Source organism: Anarhichas minor, unplaced genomic scaffold (assembly GCF_050575085.1).
Source record: "Anarhichas minor isolate MPS153535 unplaced genomic scaffold, ASM5057508v1 ptg000020l, whole genome shotgun sequence".
NCBI classification, from domain to species: domain Eukaryota; kingdom Metazoa; phylum Chordata; class Actinopteri; order Perciformes; family Anarhichadidae; genus Anarhichas; species Anarhichas minor.
In genome coordinates, this window is record NW_027466466.1 from 2,743,680 (window position 1) to 2,763,381 (window position 19,702).

The 19,702-nt window shown below is 40.1% G+C and overlaps 1 protein-coding gene across 1 annotated transcript; it reads right to left on the reverse strand.

Moving 5' to 3' along the window:
• Positions 1–3,884: 3,884 nt before the first annotated feature.
• LOC142954370 (scavenger receptor cysteine-rich type 1 protein M130) lies at positions 3,885–19,364 on the reverse strand. The gene is made up of 19 exons (XM_076095335.1): positions 19,304–19,364; positions 16,801–17,112; positions 16,575–16,679; positions 15,416–15,625; positions 15,115–15,306; positions 14,765–14,923; positions 13,352–13,498; positions 12,850–13,152; positions 11,918–12,217; positions 11,447–11,731; positions 10,219–10,515; positions 9,738–10,043; positions 9,113–9,388; positions 8,171–8,346; positions 7,905–8,013; positions 7,539–7,697; positions 7,102–7,197; positions 6,014–6,163; positions 3,885–5,906 (listed from the first exon to the last, which is right to left on the reverse strand). Exons 1-19 carry the CDS (start codon positions 19,362–19,364, stop codon positions 5,746–5,748), a joined length of 3,804 nt encoding a protein of 1,267 aa, XP_075951450.1. The 3' UTR covers positions 3,885–5,745.
• Between the last annotated feature and the right edge of the window lie 338 nt (positions 19,365–19,702).

A 19,702-nucleotide genomic window follows, 5' to 3' on the forward strand; every position in this document is an offset into this window, starting at 1 on the left:
GCACAAACTCTTCGTGGTAGATGAAGCAGATGAGCAAAGTTTGATTTCCAGGAAACTTCAGAAGTCTTATCGTCGCATGGTTCCTTTGCCTGCCAATTAAAGATCGTGCTGTTATAAAAGGCTGCTGTGGTCGTGGACTTCCCCCTTTTATCTTATCTACAAGGCTGCCGTGTTTCAGATACTCGAGTACTTAAACGGCATGTTGGTAAATCATCATGCACTGTGACACATAGATAGGGCCTTTCTGACCCTTTTTATTGCCCAACGCCAGTGGCCCCCTGCCAGGGTTGCTTTTGCAGTTACCGGGGGGGGGGGACCTGGATAGATTGTGGAGTAGCTCTGCTTGTATGAAAATGTATAATTTATAAAATAAATAATTGACTTGACATGGTTCAAACGTTTAACAAAAACAACTTTTTGTTACCAGGTTAATAAAACTATCTAATGACCTTTTATTTATGATTTGGTTCCAGTTTTTCATCTGCAGACACAATGTCTTATTATATAACGAGAGAAACCATGAGCATATATTAATGTTGCTGACGTTCATAACTGCGTCATATCCAAATGGAACAGAATAGATTGATGACATTTTACCTGCAGCAATAACTACATGAATAAGAGATTATTACAGATGTTTTACTTTATTCTCGCTCATTATCTGTTTATACACCAACCTCCACCTATGGGTGACCACAGAGAGAGTTGCAGTCATTGACAAATGTATTAATAACCACTTGCACCTGCCTACAACCACATGTTATAAACAATTTGTTAAATGTTGATTCAAAATTAAATGTAGCCGATGAATAGGACAAAAATCATTTAAAGGGATTTTTTACAACCTGGCCACTTATAAGCTGTCAATAAAGTCACTAGTTACAGCTCAGTCTTAACCATACCTTATGTTTTATCATATTAAATTAAAATACATACACCTCAGTTTACCACAAACCCAAGGGAATTGTCAGACCTTAAAGGGGAAACTACACCCCCGAAATGCCCATTTGTACATCAACTACTCGCCCCGTTCTTAAAGAAAACTGTTTTGATGTTTTAAGCCCTGTCCACATTACTCCGTTTCTCCTTGGATGCAGATTTGTCAAATAGAAACGATCTCCGTCCACACGGGAGTTTCAGCATCATTCTCGAGTTGATCTGCGTCCACACTGCAGCCTTCGAAGGCGGACAGCACGTGACCATTAACGTACACTGGGCATGCGCGTGACGGTGTAAACAGGAAGTGGATTGCTTGCTTAGTTTAAAAAAAAATACGACAGAGTAATAAAGTAGTCTTTAATAATGAAAGGTTGTATTTGATACTTAAGATCTTCCTCTAAAATCTTCCTCTATAAACTCAAACAGACACAGTTCGTGGAAAGTTTTAGAAGTTTTATTTTTCAGACGTAGTTACAGCGCTGCGGGTCTCTCGCTCTCTCTCTCTCTCTCTCTCACATCAAATTTACTTTAACATCAACACTTACACTTACACACTGCACGGTGGTGTAGTGGCTAGCACTGTCACCTCACAGAGGGACCCGGGTTCAATCCCCGATCCCGGGTGGTCCTTCTATGTGGAGTTTGCACGTTCTCCCTGTTGCAGCGTGGGTTCCCTCCGGGATCTCCGGCTTCCTCCCACAGTCCAAAGACATGCAGCTTAGGTTATTTGGAGACTCGAAATTGCCCGTAGGTGTGAAGGTGAATGTTTGTCACTGGTAGCCCAGTTTGTTTTCTTCCGGGTACGGGTCACGTGATAGTGAGTGTGACGAATCAGGGACGGAGACGTCATGGTTGCCAAGAACCAATCCAGTAGCGAACACGGGTGTGGGCGTCATTTTTTCTAAGCACATCCGTATCCGACCGTCCACACGCAAAACGCAACCCCGGAGTTCTCAAACACCTCCAACCTCGGGGGAGTTTTCAGACTCCTCCGTTTAGGGTGCTCCAAAACTCCGGCGTAGTGTGGCCGCTCAGTGTAAACGTAGCAAAGACGGAGTAAAAATGGAGTAATGTGGACAGGGCCTTAGATGCACATGAGTTTCCAGTCATGAGTCTTATTCGTATGTCTGCATTCATGATTTTAGGAGTCTCAATCTCTGCAAATTTCCTGTCATTCCTGTACTAATTGAGCTATTACCACAATCAGACATTCACCTGTTTTTTTGGTCCAATATTCATTTTAATTCTGTTTATTTGTTTTCTACATTATACAGCTCAGAGTTCCCACCCAGTTAAAAAAATATTAAATGATTTTCCTTCTCTTTGGCACATCGTATGAATTGTTACGGCTACAGTATGTGTGGAGTACACGTTGAATCAAAAGACGATATATTGAGAAGTCATGTGTTGGCAGCCTGACACGGCCTCTCTCTCACCGTTCTTGTCTTGTCTGTCTCACACACGCACACACATCCAGGCATTCTGGATGACACCAAATAGGGAGCACTATTAATAATACCATATTGTTTGTGATGGAAAATCACCACAACTGGGGCCTTTCTCTCAGCCGATGGCTCGTCTGTATGTTACCTCCTTAAAAAGACACCGTGAGGTGTCTGAGGAAACTTTTGGTTCCAATTGAGGACCACTAGAGCCGCAAGCCAGCAGAGGAGACACGTCAGAGTGTTCCGGATGCATAATGGAAAGAGGGCTCATTTCAAGACAAGTGGTCCTTTGTTCTTTCAGAACATGAAATGTTCCATTTAAAGGACGTGACAGTGAAGCAAAATAAAAACTCTTGAAACTAAAAATATGATAAAAGACTGAAACTGAAATTCACATAAGATAAAGAATTATTTCAGTCTGGACCCAAGTAGTGGGCCGGCTGACATTGTCATTCCTGAGAACAATGGTATTTTTTGGGAAATGATACATTTAACATGATATTGAGGGCTAAAAAACTCCAGTGTGACGCCAGACATAAACAGGGTCAGAGGATCACAGAGACCAGAGTTTGCTCACCACAGTTTTATTGCCAAGGGATCAGCTCTGTGGTAAACAAAGCAGATTACTTATTAAAGTCTTACAAATCTGACTGAATGCTTACTGAGACTGAATGAAAACCTTACAGACCACTTTGTCTCCACCGTATCTATTTCAGCTCCAGTCGCACGGCAGACTTAATCCCGCATCTTGATCCCTCAGCAAGGCCCCTGACATCGAGGCTGGGCGTGATGTTTACATATCACAGGAGGGCTGCTGCTTTCAAATTAGTCCCTTTGGGTGTATCGCTGGCTCTGTGATCTCAGTGGCCCTTGGATAACTCCTGACTAAACATGTGGGGCTCTAGCGGGGTCTGTCAGTCTGTTGAAAGCAGCACCGGTGTGTCTGTCGGTCCCTGGCGGATGGCACTACTCATGTTAACATTTGTAGCGAGCAGCTGCTCTCTCTCTCTGTGTCTCCACTACTGGGGGAGGGGGATGTTTAAGTGATTATAGAGACTGTTAAAGTGCACGGGGATGAAACTGTATTCAAAATGTTTTGAGCAGAGCCACATTGTTTGGATTCATTTTACATTTGTTTGACGTCCGGGGTGACCGCTCGGCTCTGTGTGATAAATGCTGGGAAAAATCACAACTAATTAATTAAAAATAACTCAACAAATTTAAAAATTAAAAAAAAAAAACCAGAAAGCTACATAAGATATTGTTAAAGATGAGAGCAGCGGTGAATTTGAGGCAATCTTGAGTCGCTCTGCAATTGGAGTCTTGTGAAGAAGGCTTATTGTGCTGTGTATCAAACTATATATGGCATATATAACATACAGTTTGATACTCAACATCTGAGCCATTTCCAAAAAAACGCTCTGAATCTCTGGGGCATCACCTGTTGCAAGTGGAGGATAAAACCTAAAAGTGGTAACACAACACACACCACGTCTCTGCAAAAAATTTAATGTTGTGCTGCACAAAGCTGCTGTTGACACGAGGCTAATACAATGGAGCATTGCCACAAGATACACTGACTGCTTCACAGCCGATGCCATGATGCACTGACTGAATTGTGAACTGTGTAACATGAAGTGGCAAGATAAATGGCAATTTTACAAGAATCAAAAACAATGCAACGAATACGACACAGGGAAAGAGATCATTTTACAACAGTTAAAAGTAATTCACCAATTTGACAACACACACATTGTTGTTGAAGTCACAATAAAAGACGACATTCACGGCTAACTGAACGTTATATTCATGTTTTATAAAAACACTTTGACAATTTTGGAAGTATGTATATTTGCTTTCTTGCCGAGCATTACCACTACCACGTCTGTAAGGTAAATCTGAAGCTATAGAGCCAGGAGATGGTTAGCTTAGCTTAGCACAAAGACTGGAATCAGGGGGAAACGGCTAGCTCTCTTTATTCTATAGTAAAGACAATATATTGTCAAATAGTACTTAAACGCATTTGACAATGTTACTGTGGTGGAATTTATCACTGAAATTAGATTTTTCAGTTTATATTAAAAAATAAAACGGTACAAATTGTCAAATCTTTGCTTTGAAAAGTAAAATCAGATTCAAATTTATTTATGTTGTATCTATTTATTGTTAACTTATAAATGCCGCTATTTTCATTTATTAAGATGAATCTTATTACCGATGTGCCTTTTGTTTCTTGTTTTTCCTTTCAGACTGACTCAGTGAGCATTGCTTGAATAATTCCTGTGTACTTTCTACGCTGCAAATGGCAAATAAATCTCTTGAATCTTGAAGTTGAAGAATTCAGATTTGGGTACAGCCCAGCTGGCTTTTGTTACCTGCGGACAGACCCCGGTTAGCTGTTTTACCCTGTTTCCAGTCTTCATGCTAAGCTAAGCTAACCAGCTGCTGGCTATAGCTTCGTATTCACCGTACAGACATCGTCATCGAACTCTCAGCAACTATTCTTTTTTTTTTTTTTAAAGATGAATGTGACATTCTTACAACTTACAACTATGAACTTACACAGAAATATACAATGTAACCATGTGATAATATGGGTTTACACTATCAGCTGTGTTATACCATTTTATACACGTTTGACAATTTTTTCACCTACTATTGTTCACATATATGTTTTTATAGCAATCACATTTTCTCATAAAATATTGTTTAAATCATCGAAGCTTTGTACAACAGAAACTACTGCATCAGATTTAACAAACAAATCATAAAATCCTACATGATTCTAAACCATCATGAGCACATTTAATTAAAAAAAAAACATAAAATCAACACAGGCAGTAGAAAATCAGAAAGCTGTTATTGCAACTATGCTTATGACTCTAAGTTCGCATCACTTTCATCTACTACATTTGAAGAGGGATGGCATTTTTCCTCACCGGCTAACACTTTGTTTGTGATGACTGATAATACGCAAAATGATGAGCTAAAACACACTTCAATCAGATCGTGTTTTCTGTGTATACAAGACATTTCTAAGACTCTTTTTCTATTCATAATCTATACAATATTGTCTTATCCGAAATTATCAGTATTTCAGAGTATGGATTCACTCTGTTTCATCTAGAGATGCTTTTTTTTCTTCTATACATATAATTTTAAGTTTATTTTAACCCCTTCACCAAATTTCTGCAGCATACAAAGACCCGGTACTGTAATATTGCTTACCCATCTGTAATTTTGACTTTTTTTTTGTATGTTTGTGTCAGAGTTTAGCTCCCATAGTTTATGGGTTTTTGGGGAGATCCGCTTTGCTTAGCCAAACTCAGTTTTGGCTCACCCGTCTTGGCACCAGGTAGTCCTAATCCCCCTGCACTGATCCTAGAGGTGCCGCTGCATCGCTCTCATGTGGTGTGGTTTGGGTGCTGTCGTGGACTTCAGCTTTGGTCCGAGTGATTTCAGGGCTGGCCTCGATGTCCTCGTGATTCTCCTGCTGGTCGTCCACCTCGTAAATCACCCCATCTGTGAAAACAGTTCGACTTAGTTAGTCTGATTGCTGACAATGCGAGACTTTGTCACAGTACTGGTATTCTGGTGTGTAAAAAGATGTGATCAAAGTGGTTCGGAACTTTGGATGCAGTCACCTCCTGAGGCGCCGGCAGTGGCGGCCTGAGAGATCAGCGGCTGAGCCGCAGCCGGGTCGTCGATGTCATCGTAAGGAAATGAGGAAGTGCTCGGCGCGTCGGTCTCCATCATGACTTCAGACTCGGGTCTCAATCCTGCGTGAACAACATTCATGCGCCTTTAACAAATACGCTCACATCGTCCTGCGTTTCGAAATCACGATGCAATTAAACCATTCAAATGAAAGTTATGTTCTCCATATTCCAAGTCTGTGCTTATTTTTACTTTGACATCAAGTGTGAATATTGAAGTTGAGACTCAATTCATCCCCAAGGAAGCAGAACAGAGGTACGACAACAAAGAGAGGACGATTTGAATGAAATAAATAGAAACTAAAATAAGATAGAAAGTCATTAGAGAGGTGACATTGAATGTGTTATTAATTAGTGTTATGATGTTATATAGACTGTGTGTAGAAGTATACTTATAATATATACACTATAAAAAATATTATAATATAACATATATATAATAATAATATTATAAAAGCACAATGATAGCAATATCGCTGGGATGCCGACATAATGCAATGTAAAATGAAATACTGCGATATGAACAATTATATTCATCTCCTGTAAAATATTGCTTTTGCAACATCGTGCAATATTACGTCAATATCATGTTTAATAATATTCAAATTCAATACCTTTTCCAATGTTCTCTCATTGCCATGCACAATGGTACTCTTATTGTTATTCTATTAGGCACTGGTGTTAGCATTATGTCTTATTCACTTTCGGTTTTTTATTCTTATATTGTTGTATTTTACATTTCTATTTCAGTCAAATTGATCCTACTCTTATTGCTATTCTATTTCCCTTTATTTTAATATTACTTCTTTTATTTTATCTATATTTGCTACTCTTTTTGAGCAAATCTCCTTTGGGATTCATACATTTCTATATTATCTTTTCTTATCTTATGTTACCACACTGCACACATGTAAATACTGGTGATATAAAACTAGGATTCAATCTTCTTCAAATTGTTTAGGAAATTACACACAAAAAATTCAAATAAAACAACGACTCACCGCCATGATTCAGTTCCTCCATTTCATTTGATTTGCTCATCACGTCGTCATAGCTGCCACTTTCAATCTCCACTTCTTTTCTTGACAACATTCCAGCTACACCACAAAAAGAGAGCATGAGATGTTTACTGGTCAGGACAGCATATGCGTATATTAAACTCTTTTTAAAGTCAGAGTTTTGAGCTGAAATATAAATGCTGGACAAAAGCAGCTGTTATTTTTGATGGTCTTATACAGCAGCATACAGCAGTCAGAAATGAGTCAGCATGCAGAACGTCTGGCCTCTTGTGGCAGAAGGCTCCAGTACATCTTTATTCATTACCTCTGTTAGAATGGTTCACTTTTTCAAGACATTAAAAATGAAACAAATGACCAATACTCAATTGTAACTCAAGCAATAAAAACTAAGACAGGTTGTGATAGAAAAATATACTCACGCAAGTCGTTCGAGCTTTTCTTGGCTTTCTTGATCGTGTAGATTCGAATGAACACGACAATCAATATCACCAGAACCAGAGCGAATCCTACCAACAGCATTGCAGGCCATATGGAGGTCGTGGGCGAGTCGGGTCGCTCGGTTGGTGGGACCACATATTCTGAAATCAAACACAGCCACCTTGTCTTTTACTCACAGAGCCGAGATGCTGCTGGATTCTTCTAGACATTCTGTGACACATTAATCGATGTTGAATAAATTCAGATTTTACAGATTGCGAAAAGCGGATTCCGATGCCAGACAACTGAATGGATATTTGGGGAACAAGCTTGACTTATTGGGGAGAAGGATTTGTGGTTTTGGTTACCGTCACAGTAGATCTCAGCAGGTCTTTTTCCCTCACAAGACTCTTGGCTGAGGCAGTGCTTGATGTCCTGGTTATCAGCGGTGCAACTCAGTGATGTTTCCAAGTTGACCTTGAAATTCAAAAGGGATACTTTTAAATGCAGCCTGACAGCTACAAGTGAGGGCTGAATGAACAGCATATAGTGAAACAGAAGATCCTGTGATGTCACCATACTTATTAGACTAATGAGTGGAAACAAACAAAACAGTGGAAATTCAAAGATTTACCATGTCGTTGTATTTGCTTGGTATCTGTTTGTAGCCATAACAGCTAAGCTGCTCACACAGTATTTTAGAATGTGCCTTGGTAAATGGCGTCAGGAGACACACTTTTTCCCATTTCTCTCGATATTTGACTTGAATCTGACCTCCACATTTTTCTGTGGTGTTGAACTGGGCATTGCCTGTAAAAATGATAAGAATGAAAAAAAGGAATTATGTTTCAAGGAATAGGTTGGCATTTTGGCTTATCCATTTTCTTGCCGGGAATTCGACAGAATGAACCATAATGCTCTAATATATCCGTTTCGTTAATATAAAGCTGGGGTCAGGAGACGGTGAGCTAAGCTGAGGATCAAGACTGGGAGTAGAGGGAAACAGCTAGCCTGGCTCGGTCCAAAGGTATTAAAACCAAAGTGTAAAAAGGATGAGTTGCTTCTTTTTTTTTTGGGATAGAGACGGCCAGGCTAGCTGTTCCCCACTGCTCCTCATCTTTATGCTAAGCTAGGCTAATCGTCTCCTGGCTATAGTTGACGGGAGAGTTGCGTCAATATTTTGAACATGGCTCTCTTGCAAACAGAGCGAAGAGTAAGCGCGTCAAAACAGTTCTGTACTGTATTTCATTCTGTATTGGAAGGGATTCACTATTTCGGCTGCAAAGATCAGAAAAATGATGTCACTCTCAGGGGACACTTTCAAGGCATCAACAGAGAAACCGTGTATTTTACGTAAATGTGCAAACAAATAAATATTTTATATTGTGATAAAATGGAAGAATCAAGAATAACGTGGAAAAACAAGGTGTGAGGGCCCTAAAAACTTAATTTGGCTCATTGCTAACATATTTTTTCCCTCTAAAATAATATTAATAATATTTCTTCAGACAAGGTGACAGGGAGATCAGATGAATACTCTGCATTTTGGACAAAAAGCACACACAATCATACTTACCAACACAGTAAACGGACACCAACTTTCCTGTACACTGTCCCAGGGCTCTCTTGCACTGGCCAAGTGCATAATGGTTGTCCTCACAACTGACATGGTAGTAGTCTTTACCTGGGATAGGATTTTTATTATGGGAGGTTTTGGCAATGGCTTTGCTCTCATTATTCTGTCGGCAAACCATATGTGAGTTGTTCTCCTTCCAGTTACTGTCGCACACCTCTATGCCATTTATCATCACGTTACTGTCCTGTGTCTTTGAAAGGGTGACCTCGGGTTCACCTAGGAAGGAAAGCAGTATAGTAACAAGATCAAATATCAAAGGAGCAACGACGGCGGTTTTCTGGAGGGCTATGTGCTGGAATATCTAGTTAGCTAGAAATAGCTGAACTCATAACCCCCTGAAAATTATTATTAGTAAATTAGTGAGCTTTAGTGTTTCTTTTTTAATCTTTGGATAGAACCATGCTATCTGTTTTATCCTGCTTCCTGTGAGTCTTTATGCTAAGCTATGCTAAGCTACACTAAGCTTGCCGTCTGTAAAAACAAAACAGCTATAGTAATAGTAGTTTTTCTTAGTGAAGATACTATGATCATTTACAAAGGCAATCCTGCAGACAATTCATTTTACCTTGACATTCAATCAAGAGCTGCGGCTTTGATTGACTTTCACCGAAGGGAGAGACTTTCTTTTCACAGTCCCAGATGGTTTTGTTTGGATCCCCTACATCTGCACAGCTGAAGCTTGTGTTAAAAAAAGACCAAAAATTTATTTTTGTGTTGTTCTTCAATGAGCCACATTCCAAATCCTTGCAAAGTTTCTCCCCCATAGTTTCTGTCCAGCCCTCAAAGACAATGGCACTTTTTTTCCCCTCCGAGTGAACCATCGCAGGTCCGCTACAGGCCTTGCCTTTAGCCACCGCCATCTTTCTCCATTCTAACAACAAAAAGCATCCAGGCAGAGGTGAGATAAGATTAAGGAAATGCACACAAATTATTAAGTGGCAAGAACTCAAGACGCAGATTACATACGTTAATTAGTTTACACTGTGATTAAGATTAAGGAAGACATGTTGAAATTGATCAATTTGAGACAAAATCATTTGACATACCGGAGCATTGGAGGGCACCTGCTTTGCAGGAGCTCTTCTCAGGCTTGATAGTACATGCCCGGAATGACTCCTTTGCATCACATTGGATTTCTGTAATGGAATAAGGCCGTGCTGCCTCAGGTCCGAAGTAGGCGATCGGTTTGCCGGCTTTACCACATTTCAGCTCCTCACAGATTGTGTTTATGTTATTGTCTTTGAGAGCACCGGTGCAAACTGGGAGCCACTTGTCTTCATAATGCACCTCCACATTTCCAGAACATTTATCTCTTGGATCATTAAATCTGGGTTTGACGCTACCTGCAACGCAACAATTCAAGTTACCAAGTTAGACCCCTTATGTTATTTATGCCATTTGTTCAAAGACAGAGAAATAAACAATTGATTGTTGGTTTTTTCCCAACCCGTTCTCAATCTCAACTCGTCAAATAGAGACGCTTGGTCCGCGGCTCCCGCCATCTGATAACGACACACCCGGGGCACCCTTTAGGATGAGACGCACCAGGCTTTCAACTAACTCCAATGTAAACTCATCTGACTGTAGAATAAGGAGTAAGGAAGTCCGCTTCGGGAGGTCAGGGGGTCCCGTCTGATAAACATAGACTTTCCCCCAGGAGGCCGCTGTTTATGTCCCGTGTGACACCAAAAGTCAACACCACTTATTTTACCATACTTTTCTTACGTCATTTATGTACTTCACTAAAACCGCGTACACACTTCGTAACGAGCACAGTTATTTCAACCCAAACCACGATCTTTTCCTAAACTTAACCGAGAAGTTTGGTTTCCTAAACCTAACTAAGTAACCTAAAATCTAAGCAAACTTATGTTGCACGAGCATGTAACATTTCCCTGGCGCTAGCAGGGTACCTAGAGCGTCATAGCTTGAATTGTAGGGCCATAGATAAAGCCTCAGTTTTTGACAAGTTGGGAGTGAGGAAGTATTTTTCCCATGTGAAGAGTAACTTGTTTTGATGTAAAATGATTTGGCATATAACGAATACGTTGTTCTTCGGTCTAAGTTGCCTCTAGATTTCACTGGAATCTTTGAGATGTTCAGGTAGCTGCCTAATAAACAGACTACCTGAAGGATACAATTGAAAATATTACCTATAGGGTCAAGAATCAACTGAAATGTGAAGTGATGAAGGTGAAGGATAAACATCTAATTTTCCAAATAATATTGGTTTTGAATATATATACATATATATATTCTTTTTAAATCAATTACCTGAGCAGACAACATAGGCTGGGACACACGTCTTGTCATCATTTCTGACGAAGTTGCACTGGGTCAGGTCGGTCGTCTTTTTCGTGGAGTGCACACTTTTGAAAATGACCTGGCTTTGTTTAGGCTGGGCGGTGGCAATCAGGGCTTTACCGCAGCGCAGATTTTTACACAGCATCACCGACTTTTCAACTGTCCAGGCGTCGGCACACACCCCTCCGCACGTGTTGTTCAAACAAACTCTGACATTGCCCCAACACTCTTTGTCCAGCTCCATTGTAATTTTTCCTGTCGTGAAAACCAAACAGCAAAAGGATGTTGTATGCAGACTTGCATCATTTATTTCAGAACAGAACCATTTGTCTACATTCATATATCTCTAAACTTGATCACAGGACAACCGGTGACGTAATAATTAATGGCCATGACGAATAAAAGACGAGTTTTCAATTCAAAAATGTAATTTCACATTACCTGAGCATGTCACGGTGGCAATAGTGTCTGCATGGTCAGATGGCAGTGTTTCGATTTTTTTACAGTTAAACAGAGATTCGTTGTTGGATGAGCAGCTGTAAGATTTTTCCCAAATGGATTGTGTCATTTTATCGCTTGAGGTAACGAATGAAGCATTCCCACAGTGCATCTGCTGACACACGGTGTTTGCAGACTCTTGGTTCCATGTCGTGTTAGAGCCGGAGAGCCAGTAGGTTTTGCCGCCTTGCTCTATCCCCACCATGCCGGAACAGGACTCCTTCAGAAAAACCACCTTGTGCTCTGACAGGGACAAAAGAAAGACAGGCTGTTATATTAGGTTATTATAGACTAGTAACGTGTCCACCCTTCTTTCCTCACAAGATAGGGTTAGCAAATACAGAAAGTTACTTTATAACAATCATGAAAATGGTGAGATGTAGTTTTAAAGTTTAGCAGTTTAGCGTCTTCCAGCTAATTGGGTTGATTGTACAGATTGTACAGTTTTGGTTCAGTATCAGCAATATCATCAACCGCGTTACGGTAGCAACTAGCTTGTGAACATATTGGAACATTTGTTTTAATTTTACCTAATATTTCTCTCAGGAGTTGGTGCTATAGCAGAGCGAATATTGGTCAGGTACCCTGAAACACGACTTGGATGCTAATATCACTCCATGTCAGCTGGATGTGTAATGAAAAAATAAAATAAAATAAATAGTATTTGCTAATGCACTTTTCACAAGGTGAGACAATCAGAGGGCTAAAATATGGAGTCAAATTTCACATACAAACTCCAGGTGGACTCTTTCGACCTTGTAATGGCTGTATTAGAATCAAGTTCACTTGAGTGTCTACACCTCTCTGCTGTACCTGACAGGTTGGATTCGATGAATGAGAAAAACAGACAAATGGAAAGAAAAAAAAACACTCACCCTCACAGGTTATTTCCATTGCCTTCCCGTTCCCCATGGGTTTGTTGATTTCTTTGAGACAATCAGATATGTCTTTGGGTTTGTTCTCGCATTGTACAGCATACTGCAGAAATTCACCTGAACCCTGGCTGAATTCTTTCTCATTGGATTTTCCTGTTTTACCGCAGTCCAATTGTCCGCAGACAAAACCTGAGTCGATGTTGGACAATCCTTTGTAAACCCTTTGCCATGTGTCCTCATGCTGGATCTCCAGTCTCCCGGCACATCTTCCAGGACCGTCTCTTAATCTCACTCCGATGCTATCTGCTCCATGACATCAAGAGAATTGTCAAACATGTAACACGTGCTCATATTGCACCCACATGGGCAGAAATAAATGACATTGGATGTATACTATACTTCGTATCACAACATGACATCACACAAATCTTTGCTTCCACCATCATGTCAAAGTTAAAAATAACAGGAAGACTATCACCATATGACTCCTGCCATATCTCACCTGCACAGACTACGTAGGCGGTGGAAGTACATGAAAGAGGGTTGTTGTTGTCACGTTTGGCTCTACAGTGCCACAGTGAGGCTTCGTTGCCTGAGCACGACACGTGGTCCATTATCCCCCGTGTGTTAGACTTCTTACGAGACTTCTCTCCACTTGTACGAAACACCTAGAAGAAAGCCGTTTTTTGTCAAGAGCTACATGAGAAGACCGAGTACCACTTTCACATCTGTCGGTTAAATATGAAGCTACAGCCAGGAGATGTCTAGCTTAGCTTAGCATGAAGACTGGAACTGGGGGGGAACCAGCTAGCCTAGAGGTAAAAAAGCCCTCCCCGTTAGTTTCCAGCCTTACCGCTAAGCTAAGCTAATCGTCTCCTGGTTTCATGTTTGACGAAAAGATATGCGAGTGGTATTGATCCTCTGATGGAACTCTCAGCAAGATAGTGAATGAGCGTATTTTCAAAAATATCAAACTATTTCTTTCCACATTTAAAGCGAGACTATGTAACTTGTGTAAAAAAAACAACAGTCTTCTTCTTACAAATGAAAAGTTATATAAAGAATGCTAATAATATAAAACACAATGCGCCATGAAACATACTCGTGCTTAATACTTAATTTAACACACTCGGGGGTTTTGCTGCTACAGATTTACGAGGTCTGGCATGACCAGTAGCTTATGCTGCTAATGTTTGCTAATGTTAGCACACGTTCGATATTATTGTCATTTTGCTGACTTCATGACTTTATTCTCTACTTCTGCAACTGATATACTATACTATATTATATTATATATATATTATATATATATATATTATATTATAGTATACTATACTATACATTTGCCATTATCCTGTAATTGTCACTTGTGGCCACAGTGGCTGCTATTGAGCAAAGTTACATGGGCTTGCATTAAATAAAACATTTATTTTAGAAGTGCCACTAGCCGTGCTTCCATTCAATTGTGAAGCATTTTTAAGCAAACTTTTTAAAATGCCACAAAAATAAATGCTAGTTCGGCGCATAGTTTGGTCAGAAGTCGACGCTATAGGCTACATAGCTGTAAACCGTCAGAAGAAGAAGAAGAAGCGGTTATAAACCAAAAGTCCCTTAACAAGAGAAACATGGAGAGAGGTCTTCGGGAATTTCTTTCTATTGGTCAAGAGTTAATAGTTCTTTCATTTTAGCAAGTATCGGCCATGTTTCATACTGTCAGGAGTCGAATAAAGACGAGCGTCAGCACGCTATGGGAATAACCAGCAGAAGCAGCTGTTCAGACACACAAGTTAAATGTTTGCTACGGCAGAAGTTTTTTGGGCGCATTTTACCGTTCCCATACAGGTTTATCTAATGCACATAAATGTACGTGAATGCAACATGTAAACACGGCTACTGAACTTCTGGTTCGGAAAACTCACTCTCCCACACTTTAGCTCCGAGCAAACCACTTTAGCAGCCCTGTCGTTCCAGTCGGAGGCGCACACCGGTTGACTTGTGCCATTCACTTCAACATAAACTGAACCATAGCACCTGGTGTGTTTATTATTCACCATCAGAACCACTTTAACATCGTCTGTGAAGGAAAAAACAAAACAAACATAGGAAAGTGGTTTTTGATATCACGATTAATATTTTCTGAGTGGCTCAAGATATAGAGGTTGAATAAAAATCATGGTGAACAAAGTTGTTGATGATCTGGAAATTCAACAAATTAGTGGTTGCTTGTGGGAAAGATGAGGTTTGGATATGAATTAGCTCAAATACCTGAACATGTCAGATGTGAGCCGTTGTCATCCTGACTGTGACTGACGCTGCTGCCACAGTGCATTTGCTTGCACCAGTCATTAGGATCGGTTTTGTTGTTTTGGACAGGGTTCCAGACGTCTTTTTCCTCTTTTAGCAACTCTCCGGAACATACATTCGATGCGTCTGGTTTGAGTTGCACTCTCTCGTGATCTGTTCATGAACCATTTCTTAATTCTCTGCAACACTCGAGTAAACTTAATGACTGTATGTGTGTGTGTGTGTGTGTGTGTGTGTGTGTGTGTGTGTGTGTGTGTGTTACCTGTGCATGTGACAGAAGCAGGGTTGGTGCAAGGAGTTTTATCCGGCAGTTGGGCACACTGCCACAGATGAGTGGCATTACCCAAACAATTGATCTTCATCCTTTCACTCTTTTCTTTAAATCCCTTCCAACCCATCCATGGCTGCTTAACAATCTCCTTGGACGTGCCGCAGTTGAGGGTGTGGCACAAAAGGTCAGCAGCAGTCTCGTCTTTTATGTGAGAGGAATCACATGTACAGTGTTGAATAATCATCATCATACTACTAAACATATCACAACACCTGACACCTAACCCAAACAAATCCATTTAAATGCATTACAAAGTCAAAAGTGAACACCAAAACTTCTTTGAGCTTTAAAATATAGAAGGAGAAAAAAAAAAAAGTTGAGTTATAAGCTATAACTGCCTTCCCCTCTAAACTTCTCAGGTCGTTTCATTTAAAGTTACTACGAGGAACTTTCATTTTGTGTCGATTTTGTGTCGATTTTGGCGGTCCCTGTTGACGAGAGCGGTAGTGTTTCTGAGCACCAGAGTCCCTTTTAGAAAACCTCTCATTTTACCGCAGCAGGGTCTGACAGTCTGCTCCGCACAGTTCCAGGTTCTGGTGCTCCTGTGCCTCTCTTCCCTCCAGCAGGCCCAGTAATACGGCCTGGGCCTCCAGCAGTGCGGTGTCTCTGTTGGCTCCCAGTGAGGCGAAGCTCTGCTGGTCAGAGGCCTGGAAGGAGTTTCTGGTGAACCTGCATGATTTCATCTGATTTTGCACTGAATCTAACCCCAGTGGCACAGAAGAGCATTGAGAATTACTTTGTAGAAATAGCTAATTTTCTCGCTGACGGTCTCGTTTACTTACATAGGTCATATAGAGACATCAGTATTAAATTGAGACTGTTTCAGAACCAGTTCAAAGTTCCTCATAGTCACTTTAAATAAATACCTGAGGCCCACAAGGTTGGGAACCACAGGATGGAACTACCTGACTTTGTACAAAGTAGAGAAAACTACTGCACCTCCACCAGCAGTAAAATACACATTGATGCATAACAGGCCCACTTTTCATACATTTACTGAAGTAGAATTTTGAGTGCAGTACGTCTTCAACCCACTGGGTCAAGACTGAATGCTGTTGAAGTGCACTGTATGCATGATGCGAACTCTTACCCCAGTTGGTATCACAAAAGTAACCCGAATACGTGTCCCCTCCATCTATGGAGTACTGGACAGCTCCCGCACACCTAAATCCATCCAGTCTTATATTGATTTTACCTAGAGGAGCAAACACAGGTAATCCAATTACATCATCATCATCATCATGTAATTTTCTATATTTAGGAAAACTTTTAGCAGCACATTTTGTATCTTAATAAGTGTAAAAGCTCAGCCTTACGTGAACATGTAATCTTTTGCAGAGAACCCATTGGGGGGGGAATGACGGCCCAGCCAGGAAATGAACATTCCCACAGATTACTCTCGTCTCCTTTGCAGTTCACATCGTCGATCCAGACCATGTCGATGGGCCCTGGCGTGGGCATCGACGAGCTCTCTTTGGGGTCCCCACAGTTAATGCTCTTGCACACCACTTTATCGTTATTATCGATCCAGTTTGTCCCCCCAACGTAGCCCAATCTGCTATTGTGGTAGATCCCGATGTAGCCTTCGCATGGGTTGCTCCCATGTAACAGAATGGTGCTCTCCTCACCTGGTCACACGGCAGGAGGTTTATAGAAGTGTGTAAATATAAGCAGTGGGGGTATTAGTCACCATTTTGTGGGCTTCATCTGTTCATTTTCTTTTTTATAAGTTATCGCTACACATTTTACTATGACAAAAAGTGCTTTTCACTGAGTCAAATGTTATAAAAACTTTGCAAAGATGTGTGAGCTCTGTCGTCTTGAAGGCTTTTTTAGCTGTCACAGAAACATGAACTCTCACTACGATGAAACATTCTTTTTTCCCCCCATTTTGAATACCCTATCATGTGTTACTATTAGTTCAAAATGTTTAGCGCAACTTTAACATGCAAATAAAAAAATGATTTTATAGAGAAAAAAACTTTATTTTACAAATCGGTCATTTCTGTATTTCGAGGAATATCTCTTTAGGTCAATCTTTGTCAAAAAAAAGCTTGATTCAAACCCAAGTACTTCAAAATAATTTATATATATGTATATATATAAATATAAACATATATATATACAGTATACTGTATATACATATGCTATGCTGATGACAGCCAGCTCTACATCACCACCCACTCCACCATCAACAGTATGCCTCACTGATATAGTAACCTGGATGCAAGCCAACTTTCTCTAACTTAACAGTGACAAATCTGAAATCTTCATCATCGGCCTTAAATCACTGAACAAATCCCACCACGACTTCACCTTCTCCTGGCACCACTGTTCCTGCTTCCACACATGTCCGTAACCTTGGGATCATTTTTGATCAAACCCTCTCCTTTGAACGCCACGTCATTCACATCACAAACACCGCCTTCTTTCATCTCAAAAACATCGCCCGTCTCCGCCCCTCCCTCTCCTCCTCAGCCACTGAAACACTCATCCACGCCTTCATCAGCTCTCGACTGGACTACTGCAACAGCATCCTGTACGGCTCACCCACCAAAATCATCAATAAACTACAATACATCCAGAATCCAGGTCTAGATTCTCCTTCATAACCCTGAACCCCTTCATACCTTCATACCTCCTGCACCGACATGCTCCCACACGCCTTCTTACCCCCCTACTCTGTCCGAACATCGGACCTGGGGGCACAGGGCCTTCTCCATTGATGTCCCATCCCTCTGGAACTCCCTCCCCCAGCACCTCAGACAAAACTGCACTTAAAACTCATCTATTTAAAATACTTGTAACCTGTGATGCTATGAATGTTTTTGTGTTGCTCCTTACTCTTTTGTCATCTCTTTTGTTATATTGTATTTGCTTTTATTATTTCTGTTTTAATCACTATACAATGTATATACGTATATATATATATACGTATATACATTGTATAGTGCTTTAAAAAGCAATCAAAGGCACTTTACGTAAAGTAAAGGTAAGAGCAGAAATAATAAAAGCAAATACTATATATATATATATATATATATATATATATAATATATAAATATATATATGTATATGTTGTCAAACATAAAGAAAACATTCACTGCAACCTGTAAATTACTTAATCCAAAACAACGCAAGATTATCTTCATTTAAATATCACCCACATTGCTTTACACAGACTTTACTAAATGTATTTTAGACAAAAGTCTTCCGATGTAACTTCTATATCAAGAGACTTACATAATAGGAATTCATTTATCATACAGAGGACACGTGCTATGACTTTTGGTCACCCTCATACATTTTTTATGAAAGATATGAAATTGGTACAAATTTTAAATGTACATGATGCATGGGGTTTCTTTCTACACATCACAGTTATCAAATAATATATACAATATTTTTCTACTATTATTATTCAGCTTTTAACCTTACATCAAAATGTGCCGAGTCAGTCCGCATCACTAAATTGAGGCTGTCAAACGCTGACAGCGGCACTTACATTTTTAAACCTTGATAAAAGAAAATGTAGAAAAATAGTGTCTAAACTTCTAGACTGGAACCATAGTCGCTACATTGCTGCTAACGGGTGTAATTCTAATAAACTACTGTGCTGTTCACACAACCCCTTATCTTTTCATTGGAGCGTTTACCTTCAGGAAATGATGAAAACATTTTTTTTTAAGGTTCAGCAAGACATTTCCTGCAGCACCTGCATGCGTTTACCTTCCAGAACTGCTATGCTTGACTTATATAAACTGTTGAAATGGTCCCAGATACAGAGAGTTGACTTTAAAGACAATAGTTGTAACTTGCCTTGAACGATCAGCAGCTGATTGTGAGCTGTGCAGAGGAGCAGAAGGAGGAACCACATCATCGCCACAGCTCATGACCTGTCATGAGAGTGAGGCAGACGAGTGATCGGCTCCGCTTTATATTGCCAAGGATGTGCCCACCGAAGACGGACATGAGCTGTTACATGCTGTGCTGCATGAGAGTCGCACTCACAGATATGGTTCATGAAGGAAAACTGAATGGCTCATTTAGGTGAAGGATCTGCGGCATTAAAGAAAAGCCTAATATGAAATATTATTTTATTTTTTATTATTTGCGACCAAAATATCCTGAATAAATCAGTGGTGAAAGCTACAAAAATATACAACTTATACAATATTTTACATACTTTTATTTGTGTAAAATAAATATGTGAGCACT